The sequence below is a fragment of the Charadrius vociferus genome, unplaced genomic scaffold (genome assembly GCF_000708025.1).
Source record: "Charadrius vociferus isolate BGI_N301 unplaced genomic scaffold, ASM70802v2 scaffold1061, whole genome shotgun sequence".
In the NCBI taxonomy this organism is placed as follows: Eukaryota; Metazoa; Chordata; class Aves; order Charadriiformes; family Charadriidae; genus Charadrius; species Charadrius vociferus.
The window spans coordinates 479255-501345 of record NW_009646734.1 but is presented as its reverse complement, the minus strand read 5'-3'; the positions used below and the strand labels follow the sequence as shown (position 1 = coordinate 501345).

At 47.3% G+C, this 22091-nt stretch overlaps 1 protein-coding gene across 1 annotated transcript in view; it reads right to left on the bottom strand.

Moving 5' to 3' along the window:
• HSF4 (heat shock transcription factor 4) overlaps positions 1-20275 on the bottom strand; it is a 23504-nt gene extending 3229 nt beyond the window's left edge. Inside the window, exons 1-10 of the mRNA XM_009889508.1 lie at positions 20153-20275; positions 16145-16253; positions 14888-15015; positions 13459-13583; positions 10955-11030; positions 9472-9536; positions 6513-6612; positions 5614-5738; positions 3357-3581; positions 1187-1292 (exon numbers count right to left, since the gene is read on the bottom strand). Coding sequence (XP_009887810.1) covers positions 1187-1292; positions 3357-3581; positions 5614-5738; positions 6513-6612; positions 9472-9536; positions 10955-11030; positions 13459-13583; positions 14888-15015; positions 16145-16253; positions 20153-20275 — 1182 coding nt within the window. The remainder of the gene's footprint in view (positions 1-1186; positions 1293-3356; positions 3582-5613; positions 5739-6512; positions 6613-9471; positions 9537-10954; positions 11031-13458; positions 13584-14887; positions 15016-16144; positions 16254-20152) is intronic.
• Positions 20276-22091: the final 1816 nt, after the last annotated feature.

Sequence of the window (22091 nt, the reverse complement as noted above, 5' to 3'; positions counted from 1 at the left end):
TCCCGTGCCTGGCTGCCCGCCGGGGGGGGGGACAGCCCAGACACACAGCGCCACAGCCATGCCGTGAACCGGGGCAGCTCTTCGTGTCACTGCACACGCGAGTCAGAGCCCTTTTGCGCTGCTCTTGGGTCCTAGGACACTTCCAGGTTCACGTGGATTTTTAAAAGCCTTCCAAAACACAGTAGCAGAGGGCAGACAAGTCTAAGCAATGTGGGGAAAGGAGGTGTTGATCTGGGGTACAGTTTCATGATTCATTCTCACTCTTGTGACGTTCAGTTGCACAGAGAGAGAAAAAGTGTGTCAGTAACAGGAAAACACCTCCTAATGAGAAATAAGAAACAGAAACCAGCGGAGCCAGTGACAGAGCAGGCCATGAGAAAAGCTTTCCGTAAAGTCAAAATCAATCGCAGACACTTGGGAACTGGCTTTAAGAGAATAAGATTGATTATTTTTTTAAATGATCTTTCATTCCCGTTCATCCATGCACGTATACCATGCATCTGCATCTGACGCACCTCCTCAAGGGAGCATATCTTTGACATATACATTATTTTACTACATAAAGTTATTTGGTTACTGGCAAAACCCTTCCATATCCTAACTATATGTACAAGGAGAGAGAGAGTGACACAGAGAAAGAAACAAACCTTCATATTTCTGCATATATACTTAAGAAAAAAGTATTTCTAAAGAAAAGTGACCTGAGAAGTGCAAACAGACAAATATCTCAGCAGAGAAAGAATATGACATCAGCTACACTTCCCAGAACGGGAGGAAAAGGGGAAGGTAGTAGAGCTAAACACAATCTAGGAGCATCCAAGATGCAGAATATGCAGAAAATAAAGTAACCCACCCAAAGCGACTACCCAACTAGCTAGGCAGCCATATTAAACCTATTTTAAGTACTTGTGTTAGGTCTCATGAAGACATCGTTACCAAATGCTCCGTTTTGTGCTCCTAGAAGTTTAGATATCTATATTTTCAGAAGAAATGTAAAAAAGCATCATTTAAAGTCTGAAATCCTGCCAGTTCCTGTGAGCAGGTGAAAGCAGGGCTGTGACTCTGCCGGCAGCACGTGACAGACGACGTGCCACACGGCATGGGCTATCTGATTTACCACCCAAAGGTAACGGGGAACTTCACCACCGTTTCCCGCAGCCGCCCCGGGGCAGGGCCCGACACTCACATCCAAGAGGCTGGCGGGCTCCAGGCCGTACTGCTGGCTCCTCAGCAGCAGCTGCAGCCCCTCCAAGCTCCAGTCCGTGCCCTCCAACGGGTCTGAAATATCTGTTCTGAGAAAAGACAAGGGGAAAAACATCACCGTGAACGAGACTTGCATAGATACGTATAGAAAGCAGGACCGAGCAGCCTTCCGACGTAAGGTTTATGTTTAAATCTCATTTAGAAAACCAAGAGCCCACTGTCAGCCTGGGTTTGTGCCGTACCACTTGGTTTAATCCCAGAAGTATAACCCAGCAAAGCAGAGAGGGGCCTGGGCTGACAGTAAAACAAGTGAGACGACTCCTCTCTTGGGTGGCACATGTGGTTTGGGGATGGACAGGCTGTGCACTTCTTTTCAAGACTGGGAAAATTAAAGCTTTCCTTAGAAGAAATCCCTCTAGAGATACACGTGGGATCCAGAACAGGCTGTATTCCCATCCTCCTGGGTCCAAGACGGCTGAATTACTATTAACTAATGGTTTTTAAAGGAGTGAATTTTGCCTGCAGGCTGTATTTACTGGAGACGTTTAACTAAAGGAGCAACTGTAAGGCCCTACTGTGTTTAACCCCCCCCCCAAAAAGCAATAAAAATGTAACTTAAAATCCAGAGTCCTTAAAAGACGATGGTTTTTCTCCTAATAAAACGTTTTTAAGTAGCCAGTGGGGTTAAGAAGGAGGAATTTAGTTCTCTGTAAGGACCCAAAGGAAAATAGAAGCCTTTATGATAAATCCATTGAGTGTGGGGGTTTCCCCCCCCAGCCCCGAGTTGTCCTCACATCGCCGCTGTTGCCGCAAGGAATGAATTCAGGAGTTAACTCCTACTTCATCCACCAAGCTGCAACCGTGCTTTTCTGCTGCTGGTGAAGCCTACTGTCCGCTCACCCACAACGCTGGTGCTGTTGGGACGCCCGTCTCAGACCGTGGCAGACCACAGCTCCCAAAGCGGCTCACGCCGATGGCCCTGCGGCTGAGCCCGATGACACTGTGCTAACCCCCCTTGCAAGGGGACATCGCTCTCTGGGTGACTGTCACGTGCAGGATACCTGCGTGCCCTGGCTTCAAAATAATGAAACCTCCGTCCCTTTTTATCAGACTCCTGCACTCAGTGAACACAAACTCCCAACTCCTCATCCCTGTGAGCGACCTCACTTGCTCTTTTGTGATTTTAAGGTATGATTTTTATACCTTTTTATAAAGCCTTGCTTGGGACTGCCTAGCATTTTACTGAGCTCCTCCAGTTCAAGGAGACAAGCCCAGCAATGCAGCTAAGTTTCGTGGGTTTTCACTCTTAGTCAGAGATGGGGAAGCTGAGATCTCTTGCGGTGTCAGCTCCCCGGTACCTCCCCAGAAACACACGGCCCACGCGACGGTGCCAAAGCGACTGGCTGCCCTCTGAAGACAGACCTAGCACTGACCCAGGAAAGTCACCTAGGAAAGGTGATAGGAGGAGATGCAAAGGAAAAGTAGATTAAAGAGAAAAAAAAAACAGATTAGAGAGGAAAAGAACGGGGGCAAATTATTTCCTTCTCAAGCCCAAGCCTGGGCCTGATAAATGCTTTGCAGCCTTACCAAATACTTGCCCTATAGAGGTTGTACACTCAGAGGTTACGATGATGATGGACTGTCATCTTCCATCACTGTCTGTGCATTGGCACACAAGTGACACCTTACCCACTCCACAGAAAGACCAGTGACCAATATTTCCTTATGACTTTATGTAACTGAAGACTCAACAGAACAAATGACAGAGGGCACAGAAGCTACTGCAGGTGTAGTGCCGTCCAGTGGCCTGCAAGTCTGCAGACGCGGATGCTGGTCTGGGCTCCAGCTTTCACTTGGACCTCAGGCAAATATCTCTCACTGCAAAAAGCCTCCTCCTGCTCCCATGGCTCTGATGCACATGCTCTGACAGCTCTTCCTCTGTTGGGTCCTTCAAGCAAGTCATCCACAGACTCCCCTACCCCTGTAAACTGTCCCCTGGGCTTCCAGGGTCCTCTAAGCAGGTGCCCCAGGTACAGGACAGAGCCCACCAGGCTGCACAAGGCAACTTAACGCCATCCTCCCTTTTCCCCCAGCTAATGGGAAGAGAAGGCCACGAAACACACAGGGCCACAGCTCTCCCTCGCTCCCCTCACCTGTCCAGCAATGCCCTTCTGCCTCTTCTCTCGGATGGTTGCGCGGTCCCCGGTGGGGCTGCACCACAGCTCCCTTTGCCTTCCAAAACAGACTGAACCATGGCAACCGGGAGCACAGGGGGCTCAGAGCAAGCCCGGCAGCCTGGCAGGGGCACATCAGGCTCAGCGGTGGCTTTCACTCCAGGGCTGACTGGCTCTTCCTTGATCAGCATGAGGCACTTCTCTCTGTATCAGAGACAAGAGTTAGCACCACACACACATCTGCTCCGCAACGGCCTCGTGCTACTGGGAAGGGCAATAGCACAAGGGCTTGCTTCCGCTTCTCATCAAGCTGCCCCACAGGGTCTTTCCATTCCCCTAGACGGGTAAAAGAAACCAGCAACCTTGTTTTCTTTTCAGCAAGCTCCAGAAACACGCTCAGCTGGAATATCTTCAGTCACTTCATCAGTCACAGCTATAATGAATTTGCCCTGTTCAATTGTTTTGCAAACATGGGAAACACACTTCCATGTGTTTGTCATTCCTCAGATGAGTGTCAGGCTTGAGACAGGTTAAACAGTCACTAGGCAAGAGGGGATCCCCTGAAAAAGAAAAGTCTCCACCCTAGAGATAGGAATGGGATCAGTAAGACCTTCCCATGCTGAAGTTAGGACTGGACCAGCAAGCTCTCTAGAGATCTCAGTGACACAGGTCAGGATCTTGTGGCCCTGCAAGATTTGGAACAGAAGGTGACAGTCCCAGTCAGATGTTTTACTTGTCTGGAAGCAGAGGTTTGCCTTTTCCAGTGAGAGAGGCACTCCACGTTATTGCCCAGAGAAGCGGTGGCTGCCCCATCCCTGGAGGTATTCAAGGCCAGGTTGGATGGGCTCGGAGCAACCTGGGCTGGGGGGAGGTGTCCCTGCCCAGGGCAGGGGGTGGGACTGGATGGTCTTTAAGGTCCCTTCCAACCCAAACCGTTCTATGATTCCTAGACGGACATATGACATTGAAGTTTTGAACAGTAGCATTTTGTATGTAAAAATCTACACTGTACTACTTATAGGAGACTTTACAGCTCTCTCTGAAACTGCACAACTGGAGCCAAAGTGACAAAGGTACGTAGATCAGCAGGCACAGGGCATGGAAAGCCGTACTGAAAAAAATATCTTACAACACTTACAGATTAGCTTTGCTGCAAGACAACACATGAGCACGTCACACATATGGGATGGTATGTGACCCTACAAAACCTCCCTCTGAACTCCTTTCAGATTGTCTTCCCATCTCATGAATCCTGAACTCCCACCAGAAGCTCATGTTGATTTAGGAAGCACCACACTTCTGAACTCATTAGGGCTGTGGCTGGCTCAGATTCTCAACTCATGCAGACACGACATAGATCAGAGGCCACCAGATGGCACCCAGCAATTAGTAGAAATAAGCAACTTAACTTGAAGGCTATATTAAATTTTTTCTGCTTTAGAAATGGCTTCCAGGTTGTTCATTTGTGGTTTGGTTGGGTTTTTTTTTTGTTTGGTTTTTTTTTTAATATAATCTGGAGCTCTTTACGTGCTTCTACCTAATATTATGGCTATGGTTTCAATTATTAGGCAGATTTACAGGCAGCTTCTAGAGTATAACCGCCTTGTCTATATGCCCAAGAAACTGTTTCCATGGTTCATCTGTCTACTTACTTTCCACTGACATAATTGTAGCTATTCTGCTACTAGCCCTAAATACACTGCATGTCTGTGGCAGGAAGAGATAAGCATTAAAATACCTCTGTGTTTGGTTCTTATGTTACTGGGACCTTTTCACAGAAAAGTTGTCAGACATCGGAAGTTGTTGTGATGCAACCTTTCTGTTCTCATTAGCAGAAAGATGCACAGTTTGATTCTGTTTCTTCTTTGTCAAAGCCAAAAGGAAACTTCCTTTCTCTCAAGAAACCCAACCATATATCTCATTACTTGATAAAGTCTGAGCTCCTGTTTTGAAAATAAAATACAAAGAAACATGGACTACTTCTCAAAGAGGTGAGTGGAAGTTCTCAGCATGAAACTCATGACTTTGTTTCAAAAGTTATGCTGCTGTTATCCCTCCCTAATTCTGAAAATCTGACCCATATTGAAAACTGGAAAAAAATATTCCAGCCCACCATCTCTACGGAGATTTGCAAATAAGACAGAAACTTTGGTAAAATTATAGCCAGGAAAACCTCTTTTGAAGTTATGCATCTCCATACCCGACTCTCCCTGTTTTTAATCACAAACACGTTTACCTGTCATTTTCAGGAGGGGATTGCATATTTATTATGTTGGAAGGTGATGCTTCAGTAATATCAGATATGATGGGTCCTCCAGCAATTGCAGGGCTGTTTAAGCAAGAGGCAGGTTCTGTCGATGGCTAAGAGGAAAACAAAAATCATACAGATTCATCCATCTGAGGACCAGAACAAGTCCAAGGTTCTATCTGAGACAGTTAGGGCTTTTTCACTGTGCCCTTAAGTCCTTGTGAGAAACCAAGAAAGCTTTTACTTACTACGCACCATGATAATCTCCCTGGTCTTTCCTCCAAGCAGACAGAAGTGCAGGTGTACAATAAGCACTGTGACTGATGTGTCAGCTACTAAGAGGTTTAACCATGGCTGACATTTTTGCCTAGACTGCTTTGCTTCCTCTGGAGAGAAAGTTCCAACACAGCCCAACAGGGGAGTATGGGTCTCTCATGCCAGCTCAAGTATTTTAACCGTGTACGCGTCACGTGTCTGGTGTCTGCTTTGGTGGGTCAGGGTCGGGGAGACCCTTCAGCGACTGCAAAAATCTGACTCTGGTCAGAAAGATCACAGTACCCACTTCTAGAACATACTTCTTCCTCTCTGCCCTTGAGGTGAGCAGCCTGGGGTGACACCACAGAGGGTCTGTGGTGCGGGGTCTGCCTTTCCCTCCCACAACCCACCGCCTCCCACATGAACACGACAGTACAAGCGCCTGCAAGCGTGCGCCCCTCCCTGGAAGAGGGGACCTGAAGAAATAATAATGTCACTTAGCTTCGCAAACCTCTTCTTCGCTGCCAAATTCTTGCCAAACTGCCTACTCTGTAATCTGTGTTATTGCTTCAAACATTTCTCCACCCTGGCCAAAGAAATCCCGCAGAGCTCAGAGGCTGGCGTAAACCTACCGACTGTATGAAATAGGGGTCATGGAGGGGGTCCGTAGACAAATGCCGGCTGACCTTGGACACTTGAGGAGATGAGATCCCGTTGTCAAGCATCAGAGGTCTGTGAAGAGAAAGAGGTTTGTTTCCCCAGCATGTACTGACTGGATCCCGGTTGCTCACACAAGGAATGTTTCAGCCAAGGGTTGTTTTCCCCCGAGTACTCTGGTTTTCCTCAGCTGTCAGGTACTTTCTTGTCCAGGACAAGGAAGGGAAACAACAGTTTTGGAAGAGGTCACCACTAAAAAAGGGCATTAGCCTAGAGAAGGGGTGATCTGGGTTTTCTAGGTCTTAGTTGCAAGATGCAAGTAAAATAACAAATTCAATTCATGTTTTGAATTGAACAAATTCAATTAATATTTTCTTCTAATTGCTAGTGGTTTCAAGCTCTAGGCTGAAATGATTAGTGCAATACTGGGAATTCTGGCCTTGTTACCAGCTCCCTCACACCCAGGGTCTCTTTGGCAAGGCTACATCTCTGTACACAGCACTGCATAAAAGGAAACCGTGCCACCCACTAATTAAGTAATGAACCAAAAGCAGAGCCTAAACTCTTTGCATACAGGCTTTTAAAAAATGACTGACGGGCTTTTACAGACGGCCACTGACAAGAAGAAGTGGGTCTGCAGACCGGATCCCGTAGCAGGAGTGCTTTATGTTTAGCAAATGATTGAAACCAAGAGAAAATGAGAAGGAGTCTCAAAATGGCATTGCCTTTCCATCGTGAAACCTCCTGGGTGGCAGTCCTTGGTTTTGTGATACAGTTCCAGAGAAGCTGAGAACTGGTATATTTTGCTACGCACCCACCATTGTTAATGCTGTGATGATCCTATAAAACTGCCTAGCAAATTACTCTTCTCCTCCTGCTGTCCTGCAGTCAGGAAAAGCATCTTCAGTCTTCATTCAGAAGACGGGGATTTGGGTGAGGGCAACAAGGATAGCCAACAGTTTTTTCCATAATAATGTCTAACAGGCTTGACAGAAGATAACTCCTAGCTCCCTTCATCCTACACACACGCTGGAGCTGGATACATTGGGAGAAATTATGGGTTTGCTCAGACTCCAATTAGATCCTACAGTGAAGGGCATTAAACAGCACGACACAGTGACCACGGCGCTTGAGATCTCAGTGTTGTCTAACAGCTTGTTTAACTGCCTTTTTCTATTCTGTGACATTACTGAAGACACAGAATAAAAAAAGAACATCTGAATCACCCTGACATGGACCTTGTTATGGAATAAGCTACCCTTCAGCACACACCAAGAAATCATAACTAGCCCTGTGACAATGATAAATTTGTAAGTGTCCAACTCTCTGCTCCAGGAGCCACAAATCAACCTCCCCATCCAACATTTCTTACCAAAGTTACTTTGGCGTCTAACAGCCTCCCAGTTCAGATGTGCCTGTGGGACCTACAGACATGCCCATCCTGTCCAAACCTACCCAGAGCCCCCAGTCAGCACTTGGGTCTGCAACCAACAGTTGCTCCGGGCTGTACACTATGCTTTCCTCCAGTGAGTTACAAGACAGGCAGGTAAACAAAACTGTGAACGATAGGAGGGCAGCTATAGAAACAAGAACTGAGGTTCCTTGAACATAGATCTTTGTGTTTCCAAGGAAGCAGAAACTCAAATTAATATGCACAATACCGTGCAAGCTGCAGCGGGGTTGTATCAGTATCATCCCTCTTCATAAGGAGGCCAACACAGTTGTTGTGCAGATAGTTCTGTGCTCTTCTGCCCCTACCAGCACAGTTTCTCCCTAATGATTTGCTTTCTCAAAAAGCAGTAGCCTAAGACAACATTTCTTGGGCTGCAAAGCTGCCCAGGGAGGGCACAGCCCTCACTGGAATCACCCTGACATCTGATCTCTAATTAGAGATCAGATCTGGCATCTCATTTCCCTGCTGCCTCAACTCCCCTGGAGGAAAATTGCTCCACTCATGAACCTCAGTGACTCAGAGCAGCTGATATCCTCTCCTTGAGCCCTCTTCTTTGTTACCGTTCTCCGTGCAGCGCTTATCCCTTTCCCAAGAGGCTCAGTAGAGGGGTAGGCAGAGAGAGGTAGGAGTACCCGGCTTGTACAGATTATGGGCTCCTTCAGTCAATCCTGTGTTTCCTTTACAATCCTCCCAAGAAGAGTCAGAACAAGGACAGTGACTTAAAGAAAACTAATCCCCTTGAGCAGCCATTCTTGGGAAGTATGGCTCCTTTCTCCGAGGCATGCAGAAGTTTCTGAGTTGCCAAAGGCCACAAGGTAACGAAAGTGGGAAGCGGAGGCAGGTCCCTGCCCTCAGCCTGAGCCACAAAGGCAAATTCCTCTTAGTATCCCCTCTCCCCCCTTTAGATTACAAGCACCACAGAGCAAGAAATGCACGGCTGCTCTCCTGGAAGGCACTAAGCTTCCTAATTCAATTTCCTCTATTCACTTGCCTTGAAGAGCCTATTTATGACTCTAAAGACAGCCCTTAGCTAAAATCTTTCTCCACCTTCGTCCCTGTAAGGCCCGCAGGTTACATGCCATCCAACCCGTGTCAGATATTCAGGGACTGTGGGTCAAACTAAAGGTGTCTGTGGGCTGGCTGGGCCCAGCCCCGCTCCCGCTGAGGACAAGTGGCAAAACTGGAACCTGTAGGGCCAGCAGTGGGGTCCTGCCCTTTACTCTCCCACTAGTTAGTGTTCCCATCTCCCATTGCGCCCTGTATTCCCCAAATAAAGGTCACGAGCTGACACGGTGCTTCTCTAAAGACCACTGAATGGGGCATGTCAGCAGGTCTGACTCGGCAGTTCAGCCCATTCATTTCCCATCACCATGGTGCCCCGGTCCGGTGACCGCCTGCCTGGGCAAGCTGAGCTTGTGCTTTTAGTGAGGGGGCAGCATTATGCACCCGTGAGCGTGTGCGCACCACACAAGGGTACTTACAGCTTCCTCTTTATCCCGGTGCTGCTGGGGCTGGATTGGAGCTGGCCAAACAGAAACTGAATCAGCTGTCAGGAGAGATCAAAATCCGGTGTTAATCAGCAGAGTGATTCAGCACTCCCTGCTCTCGCAGCCGTTCTTATCTCACACATTCCTCCCTCCCGACACCACCCCAAAGCTGGGAGCAGCTGTGAAATACGGGAGCCAAATTGCATGAGACTTCAGAACCCGAAACCAAACTAAGCTTTCCAAGAACTCAAAGGACCAACCTAGCTTTCAAGAAACACAGCCAGGTGCCTGCTTTGTGCGAAGGCTGCTTTCTCTCACGTGCTCAGCCCCTTCTCTCTCTACTTCTGTGCATGCAGAACGCCAGCTACGCCTATTAGACTTGGGAATCTGCCTGTGAAGTACACATGCAAACATTCCTAGGCCTGGAGTTTGACTTGGCCTCCGTAAAAGTCTTTAGAGACCTTTATAAGAGGCTCTGACAAAGACTTTGCAAGTGAAAGAGGCAACCCTCTAGGGGAGACCCTGGATGGAGGTCTTAGCTCTTTCAGTTGAGTTTTTCAGCCCGGTGAAGTTCAGTGTTGATATAACAGGACATTAAAAAGGATGCAGAATGGCTTTGGAAAGGAATCGCTTAGCAACATGTTCCCAGGTCAGCTTGAGACTAATGCTCTGCTTTGACCTCCAAACAAAGAGAGCATTATTATTATATATCACAGCTGTCTCTTACTCATTGCTCAATATAACAAAATAGAGTTGCATAAATGCCTCTACAATGAGTGGTGCGGCTGGTCCAGCCTCAGAGCCGGAGGAAGGTTTGATGGCCTCGTGCATTTCTACCCAGTCCTATGACTCTGTGATCCCAGGGGGATTGGGAAATGTGACACACTCGGTCACGTCAGCACCATCTGGGAATCACTGGAGAGGCCTTTTCTAGTACTGGTCCTGCTAGATTTCAAGGGAGATGGCTCTGCAGTGCTCCTTCAGTCTAAAAGGTGGTACAGTCATTCCTCAACTATATCAGCAACACCAGAAAGCGTAACAGTTGCTGGAGGTGCCCAGTGGGGGAACGGCTAGCCAATTCTGCCGCCTGCAGCTTCAGTGCTGGCAGGAGGGGGGCTCCTCTCTTGTAAAAAGGAAGCAGGAAAGATTTGGGAAGCCCAAGCAGAACACAGCCAATACAGGGCAATTAGTGAGAGTTGTGCTCTCGTACTCAGGACTTCGACAGAAAACCGTTTTCTAACATCACAGCAAGGACTGACAGGGAAATTTAAATCTTTTGTTCAAGGGCATAATCTATGATTGTTAATGACCACTTTCTATAGGACACATAAGAACATCACACAATTTGAAAGAGAGAGAAAATTCATATAGGATGATATCAGAGTGTGGAGAAGATTATGGGACAAGAAAAAAAAAAAATCAGAAGAGGACATACACCATGCAGTACAAGTGAGTGTGGAGTTTGTATGACCACTACCTTGTTGATCACTTTCTGTTGCTGTGAGTGGTTCTGTCGGAGAGAAACAACTTCCCGCCAAAGAACTTCATTTTGCCTGAAAGTGAAACAGAAACTTTCCATGAGCACAGAAACATCCCAACAGCCCCTGGTGCTGCCATGATGCACACTAAACCCAACTGTGCAAAGGCCGTCTCACTCTGGGGCTCTCGCAGCGCCTGGCTCTTTTCAGGTGTCCCAAACAGGGTCGCACAATTGCTTTCCTTACTTTTCCTTGGCCTCAAAAGAACCACAGACCTAAGCATGGAGGAAAAACAAATGCAGGGAAGCCAACATCTATAGGGAAGGGTAACAGGAGGACATGTACTTAGTTTTTGTGGAATGTTTGGGCCATACTCAGAATTTCAGCAAGGCCTGATTTGTGACTTTGAATGATTTGGACCCGATTTGTGACTTTGAATGATTTGGATCCGATTTGTGATTTTGAATGACTTGCATCACCAAGGCTGTTCTTCCTGTGGGAGCCAAGAAAGCCCAACCTCTCCACAACCGCCCCCAGAGACCAAGAGACCCTATGGACAGAGATCCTATGTGTTCTGCCTGCTGAAACCTCATACACGTGGTGGTACAAAGGCATGTTTGGGAGTGACTGGAGCAGTTAAAGGGATGCTCCTGCATCTGAGAGCCTTGAACAAGGAGGACTGGAATGATTTGATTAATAGGAGTCACTGATTTCATCCAGCACAGACCTGTGGCCAGCTTGCAATTGCATAGAGCGTATTTAATTTCTGTCTGCAAATGCAGCACACAGGGGAGTTTCTTGACTGTTCCTTGAACAGTCAGCCCCAGAAAGCAAGATAGGGAGATGCAGAGTTTGTTTACTGTGCTGCCTCCAAATGTGGACGCCAGCCAAGTCCGTGCTGCAAAAGGCTTTGCCAGGCAATTTATCTCCAGAGTATATGGCTGTACCGAAACAGACAGGCCAGCAAAACCTACCGTACAGGTGAAATCTATAAATGCACTTGGTTTTTAATCTTTCTAGTTTGGATTGATGCTAGAAGTGGAAAGATAAGATCCAGGGCTCGACAGAGCCCTGTCACTGCCCTAGTAGAGCAGCTTGTACAGCAAGAACCTCTGCAGGGAACTTTCTGTACTGCTACTGACAGGATTTTCAGCAAAGCAGCTTTCCTTAGTCTGACAGCTTGTACTGGAATTACGTCCTAATGGTTCTTCACCAGTGTAAGTTTCTTAACATGGTTTCGGCCTGGGATTTCTGGTCTGTCTTAGTTTATAAAAATCGTATTACTTTCATCAATTGAATGCAGTTTTGCCTTTTGCCAGATGGAGGAAGGGAGCAAGCAAATCAAAAGGGAGAATATGCTAAAAGCAGGGCCAAATCATTGATACTGGAATTCCTTAAATTTAAATAAGATACAAGCCTAGAACCTCTTTCATTGCTACTGTGCCTGGATTTCACGGTGTGATTTCATGCATGTGCCAAGTGTGGGAATCGTTAAAAACTCAGGTAGGATAAATATTTTTATCTGTTGCGTGTAAAGTGCTGGGCTGGAATGAATTTTCACAGTATATGGTGTTGCGTCAAGGCCCAGGATACCAGTGTCATCTGGTGATGTATGAATATCAGTTTTCATTCTAAAAGAAGGGGTTTGGGGCTTTGTGATTATTCAAGTGCTTTTTAAACAAAGTTCTCTGTAAGGATTAAAATCCTGGAGGCAAATAAAAACCTCTCCAAGTACATGATTTATAAAACTGTGTCCATTTACTAAATTCCTAGTGACCACGTCTGACTCAGAAAATCCCAGAGTCTCAGACAGCCGGAGGTCAGGCAGCCACATGCAAGCAGCATTGCGTTTGCTTGTTTTGATCTTATACGACAATTTTGGCCGTGTCAGAAGACACAGTCTTCAGAGAGATGGACTAAACACTAGAGTGGTTCTTGTGTTCTTATATACTTTAGGCCAGTCATATATTTTGGAGGTGGAGGATGACAGAGAGATATTCTTTTTTTTTTGATAGCAGGAGTGGGCACCAACACATTTCTGCCAAGGACTCTTCTAGGTGCGAGAAAGAGTTTCATCTCTTTTTATCATCATTTCTATCTGGAGGAAATACCGTTATCTGAGCTAAGTCTCCAGGTTATACACATACTTCCTGCACGGCCCCCTCTGTACTTTCCTCATCTCTAAAGGGAAAATATAGACGAAGAGAACATGTCCACCTTTCACAGAACACAGAGAGGCTGAGTATCGTTTTGTAGATCATGGCATCTGCATAGAAATTCTCCATGTTATCATCTGTACAGATCTAGTCCCTACGATTAGTCCCTGGCTCAGCACATGCTTCCTGGGAATCACAGAATGGTCAGGGTTGGAAGGGACCTCTGGAGATCATCTAGTCCAACCCCCCCAGGTGTGTAAGGTTCCTCCTTTCAAACATTCCCCAAGGTCAACAACTCTCGAGAAGCAAATGCCCGTAAGAAGCAGCCTGAGTAGGATTCAACTCACTGCTTCATGTCCTGCACTTGACACTCCATGTTCTCCTGCTGACTCCTCAGTATCTGTACCTCGTATAGCAACCTGCTGAGGTCCTCCTGGCGCATCTTGGTCTCCTCACTTTTCACGACCGACACCTGAGGAAGAAAAATAAAAGATGGATTTTACCAACACAAGAAGGGCATGGACAGAGGTGTCTCTGTGCCGGGTTCTGACACGCAGAAATACTGGGACAGGCAATGCACGTACAAGAGTCTGAACTATTCTTAGGGTATTACTGCGAGGGTCAAAGGGATAAAATAGAGCAAAGAGCAGGAAAAATCCTTCCATACAGAGGGTCTGTTGGCAGCAGGATATTCTCCATTAGAGTGCGGACTTATTTCAAATCAGATTGGGGGAAAAAAAAAGGTATTTTGAGGAACAGGGTGGAATTGAACTAGGTTATTTGATTAATTCTTTCTACTTTAATTACAGAGAGACCAAATCCAGCCTCATGTTTTACAGGAATGAACCTGAGGAACTGCTTTAAATTGATATATTACAGTTGGATTTCCAGAAGGCTTTTGCTGAAGTCCCATTTCTGAGTCAATAAGCTAATTCAGTAAGAGAACAGCCCTTTTGGGGCATCAATAAGAGGTTAAAAGATAGCAAACAGAAGGTAGGAGTAGGTTATTGCTTCTGTAATAACAGGAGATGACTGTTTGGAGAGCCAGTAGGATTTACGTTGTACTTATCTAGAAAAGAGGGTAATAATTCAAAAGCAGAAGGGTGCGAAGCAAGCCTGGCCGTGCGGCACTACACGAAGGTCTCGTGCTACTGAGCGATGGAGCAAAAATACACAGACAAAACTCTGATGAAAGCCAAGCCCGGCACGCTGAGGACCCCTGCCCCAACCGTATATGCGTATGGAGAGGGCAGAAACCAGACCACAGTGTTTTTGGGGTTATGCTGAGCAGTCTGTAGCATGGCAGCCCGAAAGCAAACCAGCATTTTGGGGAGTTATCGAGAGGAACGCAGCCACGGTAGAAACGCTCACAATGACCATGGAGTGCTGTCTTGGTCAATCTGCCCCAAAAAAGTCATGTGGGAAGGTTAGAAAGGCCCAGGGCAGAGAGCCATGACAGCAGGCACAGAAGGGATCCTTCGAGACGCCTGAGGGAGGGGAAACAAGTATTCCCTACTTCGCTCCTAGCACCAGGCCCGGGGAAATAAATTAAATAAAGAGATGAGAGGCATAAAGCAAGCCAAGGGAGCTACGCCTCCACAAAGACCGTTAGTTCAGTTGTGGGGCATACTGTTAAGGGATGTTTTGAACAAGCAACCAGGCAGCCTCTCCACAGCGGCGGTGTGGAACCTTCTGGAAGAGGGGTCTGCCGCGCCTCGGCCTTCCCGCCCCGGGGGGCTCAGCGGGGGCCCTGCCGGCGCGTGTCCCCCCCCTCACCTTCCTCTTGATGTGCTCCAGGAGGTGCTCGTGGCCCTGCAGAAAGCAGAGGTGCTGGAACTCGGTGTCGTCCCGCTCGGGCTTGACGAGACCCCCCTGCTCGATGTTCACCACCTTCCTGAAGCCGTCTGCGTGGAGAGGGCGCGGGTGAGGGGCCCACAGGCCCGGGCCTTCCTCCTCACCTCCCACCCCCATCACTTTTGAGGACCTTTCTCTTCACTCCCCACACTTTTTGAGCTGCTCCAGCACTCAAGGCTCCAGCTGTGCCCTCTCCCCACACACTTTTGGGCCGTATCTACAAAAAATCCAGCATGAGGGAGAGCCCTGTGCATGCCGCTGGCCCACGCCATGAAAGCCTCACTGGCAGTCCCTTGGGCATGTTGGCCCGCCAGGAGCTGAAATGTCCACTCTTATGAAACCTCTGGTTTGATTTTCGAGCCAAAGGGATTCGGCGGAAGGTTTTTCAAAGGCACAGACCAGCATCAGATGCCACTTTTGGAAAAAAAGGTCACACGCACATCGGGAAATCTACTTTTGAGCACTTCTACAAAGTCCTAAATAGGTTTCTAAACCATATCTAAAGACTGGCCTAAAATTTACAATAGTGCTACTGTATAGTTAAATAGCAAAGCTAAAACTTCACTGAGGAACTTTGTGAACTAGTCATTGAAAAACACTCCAAAGCTACCCTAATTTTAACACAGTTGTGGTCTAGATGTGGCTAAAAACTTTACCTAAATCTCCACAAAGAGGTGAAAATGTCTGAAAAGCAAGGCAAGGTTTGCAGGGAGAAGTGCTGTCTGTAATTAGTTCAGCGATACGGCTGGTGAAACGGATGAGCTCTGGGCTCTACCCTCAAAAGCAGCAGTTCCTGAGGGAGGTGTCACAGCATCAGGCTGCTGGAAAAAGCCCCATATAGACCCAAATGCAAAAGAAATAGTAATAGGTCATCAAATCGATGCAGGAGAAGCAGAAAACCTGGTAGCTGAAATTTCCTAGCTCATACCTTACAATGTAGAACAAAAATTTCATGCTGGAATCTAAGGTCAATGGAAGGAAATCGCTCCCCTGGGATCCCAGAGGCCAGTCCCCTTTGGCAAAATCAATAATGCCACAGTAACACAGATATTTTTATCAACAGCTTTTCTATCAACAGTTCTCCTTCAGCACGAAGGACTCCTGTCCCACCCGCGCTCTCCGTTGCTCCCCCCATCTCTGTAGGACCCACACGGCCTAGGCTCTGGAGGTTGAACTTACACATGTTCAGCTGCCGGACGAAACTGGCCATGTTGTTGTGTTTGAAATACTTGGGCAGCACCTCTTTGGCAAAGCGTCCTTGGTCGAACACATGGAAGCTGGTGCCATTCTGTAATGGAGGAGACACGGACAGAGGTGAAGTCAGAGGAGCGTCCCTGACCACGAGAGGCACCAAGAGGTGATTCCCTTGAGTCCTACAGCGGGGCAAGTCATGCTCTCTGAACGGCCACCTTGAAGCTAAGAGTGACAACAGCTTTCAATGATGGACGTGTACCTTTCAGTTCTGGAACAGTCTCTCTACGACTGCAGTTTTGATTTTTTTCTCCTAAGCTTTGTCATCGCTTAGTTCAGAGCCTTGGATGCGAGAAAGAAACTGCAGGCACTGGTAGCTTGTGATCGTCCACCCTTGCATGGACCTCACAGAAAGACTCTGGTGTCTGAGGAAGGGCCTGGAAAGCGGGAATTGCCACTATAACCCTTCGATCTGCTTGTATAGGTCTAATTCCGACCCACCCGTTCCAGAGCACAGCAGTCCCGGAGGGAGCGCTGCCTGGAGACCTGCCACAAGAAACACAGCAAGGCAAGAAAGCAAAGCATCTCTGGAGACACCACACTGATCCAGAAGCTCTACATACCTTCTCTTGATTACTTTTTAAAGTACACAGCCACAAAGGCGACCTGCAAAAGGTTAACAGTCATGCTTTACAGACCAAGTTAGCAACATGCATGTTAACTAGATAAAATACCCATTTCTGGGGTTGCAGTGCCAGGATCCGTGATTGCAAAACAATGCAAGCTGCCTGGGAACGCTGGCAGAGACAGACACGCTGCGGGCCATGTGCTTCCCCTGCCCGGCCTTCTACCTGCTGACAGTTAAGCTGGTAAAGAGAGGGCTTCTGAGACACAATGCACCAAAGCTGCCTTGAAACATTTTGCAAACAGCCATTCACGCAAACTCATCAGCCTCAGTGTGTCTCCAGGATATGGGGACAGAAGGACCACCTCAAATCCTCTCTCTGCTTGGGATGGGGGGGGGGGGGGGGGGGGGGGGGCAGCACAGCGAATGCGGAGGAATGAAGAACTATGATTTCAGGTGTGGACTTTGAGGCACAAGTGGCATTTTTGTAAACTTGCAGGGAATGGTATCTAGGGGCTCACACTGGCTTTGCTTGTGGAGAAAGAGCTTAATGGAGGGACAGGCAAGATGCAGAGACCTATGCCAGTGCAAAGACATCAGCAGATATTAGGGACTTACCAACTTGGCTGCAGCTGAGTTTCACGGCAGAGCTAGCTAAAGACACCAGGATCTGCACAGTGTTGGCAGGGAGGGCTCCGAGACCAGCACAGCCGGAGTCACCCTCCTGCTGCGTTCAGCGTTATTACCAGCATCGAGTGGTGTGTCAGCTCAGGAAGGTTATTTCAGAGCGCACTGGTTTTTGACAGAGGAGGACAGTGTTTCGTAAGAGTGAGCACCCAGCGATGTGTGGGTCCCACCACGCACCCATCACAGGGTCTATAGCCGCATGGGTGCGCTCAGGGCTGCCTGGAAGTTTCTAAAACAGGGAGTGTAATCAGGACCACGAGAACGCTCAGTGACTAAAGCGGGGCCGGTGTGTGCCTGTAGCCTGCCCACCGCCACTGGAAAACAGCCAGCTGGCAAACCCTCCTGCCCTACTCGTTGCCACTACACTTCCATCACCAAATGCTGCCAATTCCCTCCGTGCTCAGGCTCATTTGCCAGCTCTGACAATTAACCCTGCATGCCCACAAACACACAATTTTGGGTCAGCTGTACTTCTTGCTCCTTGTTCACTGCTGCAAACATGACTGCTTGCCTCGCCAGTGCCCCTTCACCATCACCAGGGTCTTTCCTATCGTTTCTTACCCCATGCAGCAGAAGCAAAGGCTGATGCAGCACTGAAGAGACTCACTAATAACCTGTGTGCTGGAATTATCCTCACAGACTGAGCTCGCAGACACGAAAGCAGGGACCAGGGTTTCCCAACACTGCCAAGGCTGTTTGGGGGCACAGCTCGATTATCCTGCTTCCCTTCCCTGCTTCTGCCCTCCCACTCTCCGGGGTAGGGGTGTGTGTCCCAGGCTGGGCACGGCGATGGAAAGAGAAGCCCAAGGGTTTTGTGTACCTGAATATCTCCTTATGGCCTCTCTTGAGAGGTCATTCCTTTGAATTCAGGGTTGCAACGTTCTCAGAAGCTGATGTACCCAAAAAGGTTCCTACAGACACAAGAGACTTCGGAGTTACTGTGTGTTCACCGATGAAGCGTGCGTGTGCCAGCTTGTTCCCACACAGCAGCTGTGCCTTGCTTGTCTTACACCTTGGGAGCACAAGCTGGGAGAAACTTTGAAAGTCTTCTCCACCCAAGGCAAAATCGACTCTGCAGCATGTCAGTCCTGGCACACGCTCATCTTAACTACTTTTGACAGACCCATGATGACAGACACCCTGAGCCCAGCCCAGGCAAGCTACTCTGGGAATTTGTTAGTTCTTCCTACCTGCATTTTCCATTTCAAAAATTCACTTAATTGCTTCTTGTCCAATCTACCATGGACACAGACAGCAGAGTTTTCCTTTCCACCTTACAACAGCCTTTAGTGTGTCTATAAACCATTACCAGGTTTCCTCTCCATCTCTTCTCTTTCATGCTAAGAAACAGTTCACAGGTCTATTTTCTAAGAGTTCCGATTATGTCCAGAAATCGCACACAATTTCTCAGCTCCAGCAACACTGATGGGTAGAAGGGAAGGATGCAACATGGGAAACTAAGACACCTAAAAGCCTTACCAAAACCTCCCAAGAATGTAACTATAGCCTATATTAGGTTGCAGGAAAGCAGAGTGTGGTGAAGCTGGGCAGTCAAAAATAACAGTGTTAGAAGCGTAACGGAGAGGGCACTATTCATAAACGTCAGAAAATCCTTCTTGGTTATTTAAAACACAGGCTACCAAAACTCAGTGGCTGGGACAGATATGGCCATGTAACACCAACCTCAGAAAGCGACCATTGCCTTGGGTAACAGTGCAGCTCACACCCCATCTCAGGTTTTGAATGAAAACTCTACTGGACACAAACACATGACAGAAAGGCTGCTTTAGACTAATGTCCTTTTCCCCTTAAATCTGCTCTTGTTATAGATTCTCGATTTCAGACAACAATTTTATGCACACAACTTATCTGATAACTCCCTGCTGAAGACAAGTCACAACATTATTTGCAGCAAATCTTACTTAATCAAGCCAAAAGCACAGCGTGGTATCAAAACAGTGTACCAGGGGACAAACAAATCACTTTAAATCTCTGATTGCGCTTAGTACATTAATGCCTCGGTGACAAATAAGAAGCCAAAGCAAAGCAATCTATCCCTATGAAGCTGTACAGACAATACATACGCACATCACCACGATCATCGCACAGACAAGTTGAAACATCAAGTAAAGCTCTTCCAAAATAGCAAGTGATTTAGGGTGCCGGTCTGAGATCTGTTTAAACCGCAGGTTTCAGCCTCAGGTCTGAACGCTGCTTATCTGCTGCCTTCTCCCAAGGCATTTGTGAAAGGCTGCTAAGAAACACGCGTGAAATAACACAAACAGTAGAATTCTTTAAGGGCTTTGCACCTTAACATTTTCTAATTTTAGGGAACTGCACATTGAAGCAAGGTGAAAAATCTCTCTCTCTTAAAGAGTCTGTATTTTTAGAAGATTCAATACAAGGCACCCTTTAAGACGCTTCAAGTGAAATGTGTGAATATAGTTACTAGAATACTCTCAAACCAGTTGTCCCTTTGAAACAAAAGCCACAATATTGCAAATAAATAATATCAAGTATATGCAAAAGGTACCCTAACAAACTCTCAGTCCTTTCACTCTCCCAGTTAGCTGGCCAGCACTGGTAAAGCAAAGGGAAGATGTTGTGATACCATTAAGGCCTCACAGCATGGTTTCTCCGAGTGTTGCAGGCACTCAGTGACACCCGATATTCGCTGTACTTACACTGCTCCAGCAGATGAGATGGTTCGTTTCAGGATCTTCCACCAGCGTCCAGAGTTTGGTTAGGAAGGCTGGCACATTGCTGGAGTATCCATCCATCACCAGAGAGCCGGGTGAATCCTGCATAGTTTTTCAGTGCCCCAGCTACGCTAACCCCATTGCTCTCAGCGTGCCTGCCTCCCTGCACGCGCGTGCGTCCCACAGAGAATGAACCACTGAATTTTATCCCGGGCCAGTGGAAAGTAGGCTCCCAGGGAGTCACATCAGCAGTGCTGCTCGCACTCTTAAAAACTCAGCACAATGCGATGGCATCACCAGCCCCAGAGAACAATACACAGAATGAAAATGCACTGCAGCCGATCTCACAGGGCTGTGAATAAACACGCAGCGTCATGCAAAGGGAACACGTGCTGTGCACCTTATGCTGGGAGGTTAGCGAGTCACCGGAGGGAACCCACTTGCCGGGATTCTGTGGGACACCCAGGCACAGCAATGCCAGGGTTGTGAAGGTACCTGAAGTGTGATTTTGGAATTTTCTTATCCTAAACATTGACAAGCATGGTGGTGCAACACCACCCCCCACCTCCTTTAGGCCACTCGGTACCTGGCGCGATTCCCTCCCCACCTGGGCCACATAAGAATAATACAATGGACCAGAACGTCACAGAATGGTCCAACATGAAAGAAAGGAAAGGTGGAGAGCAACGGACCAGAACAGTATGGCAACCCCTTAGCGTGCCTGGCTCCCGTGGCCCCTACCAGTTGAAAATAACAACTATAATCGATCACTCCTGACAACATAGGGACTGTGGCCACAAAGGAGGGGATACCAGGACCCCAGGATCTAGCAAGTCCTCAGCTTGCCTAACTGGTGGGAAGTACCAGACTACTCCATCGTCCGAGCTGGGCCAGAGCAGAAAAGTACCCAACAGAAGTCAATTATCTCGGATCCTGTAAGCAGCGATTCTAGGAAGACCCTTTGAGGAATGCCGATGCACTGCGAGCATTTACTCTAAACTGGGGAGAAGGGACACTTTTAACTACAGGCTAGCCTCTGTCATCCACCTCTCCACCTGTATGTTTATGATATACACAGCAGCTTTATGGATGTGGGTGTGCTTCTGGTTGTCCGTGCACGCACAGGAGTTAAAAGAGGTACTCGTCAGCTCCTTTGGGTCGCCCGCTACTAAGAGATTTTGATTCCAGCAATCACAGACCTGGGTGTGTGCATGGGGGGGTGTCCGTGCTTATGTGCTTTTGCTTATATGTATTAATTTGAAATAAATGCTTTTGCTCGTATGCGTAGGTATTGATTTGGGATACCTTATAGTTAGTCAGTGTGAATCAGTCAGTGTGAATCTTGTCATCTTCAAATCTGTAATTAATTCGCTGTTCAACTATTTTGTTAAATCCCTTTGTAAATCTTTCAAACTGTTAATGATTTAAGTACTGCTAAAATTCAGCCTCTTGATCTACCTCAAATCATTAATAAATTTTGAATTGCTGCTAAATCATAACCGTGTCAAATATTTCCATCCGTGACAAACTGGCACAGTCAGCAGGATGGCAAGCAAAATCACCGAATACTTGCAAAAACACGGTATCCAACCAAATCCAACCTTCCCAGAGGATTGGGCTTGTAATAACTGGGAAGAGGCAGAAAAACAGTTAACTGATGCTACAGGTTTGATTAAAGTTGGAAAAGACAAAGATACAATTTCTGAAATGTGGGGAGTGTGCCTAGAAGCTGCCTGTCAGGAAAGAGAAAAACTGACTCCAAAAATACGGGACTTACAGGATGAGATAAAGGGGGGAAAATCTACTGAACTGTTGTTATCAGTTAAAATAGAATAACTGCAAAAAAAAAACCTTAATGAATTTTAATTAAAATAACAAAAACTTGGAGAACGCGTTGAATTGATGCTAATGCAATCTCCAGATC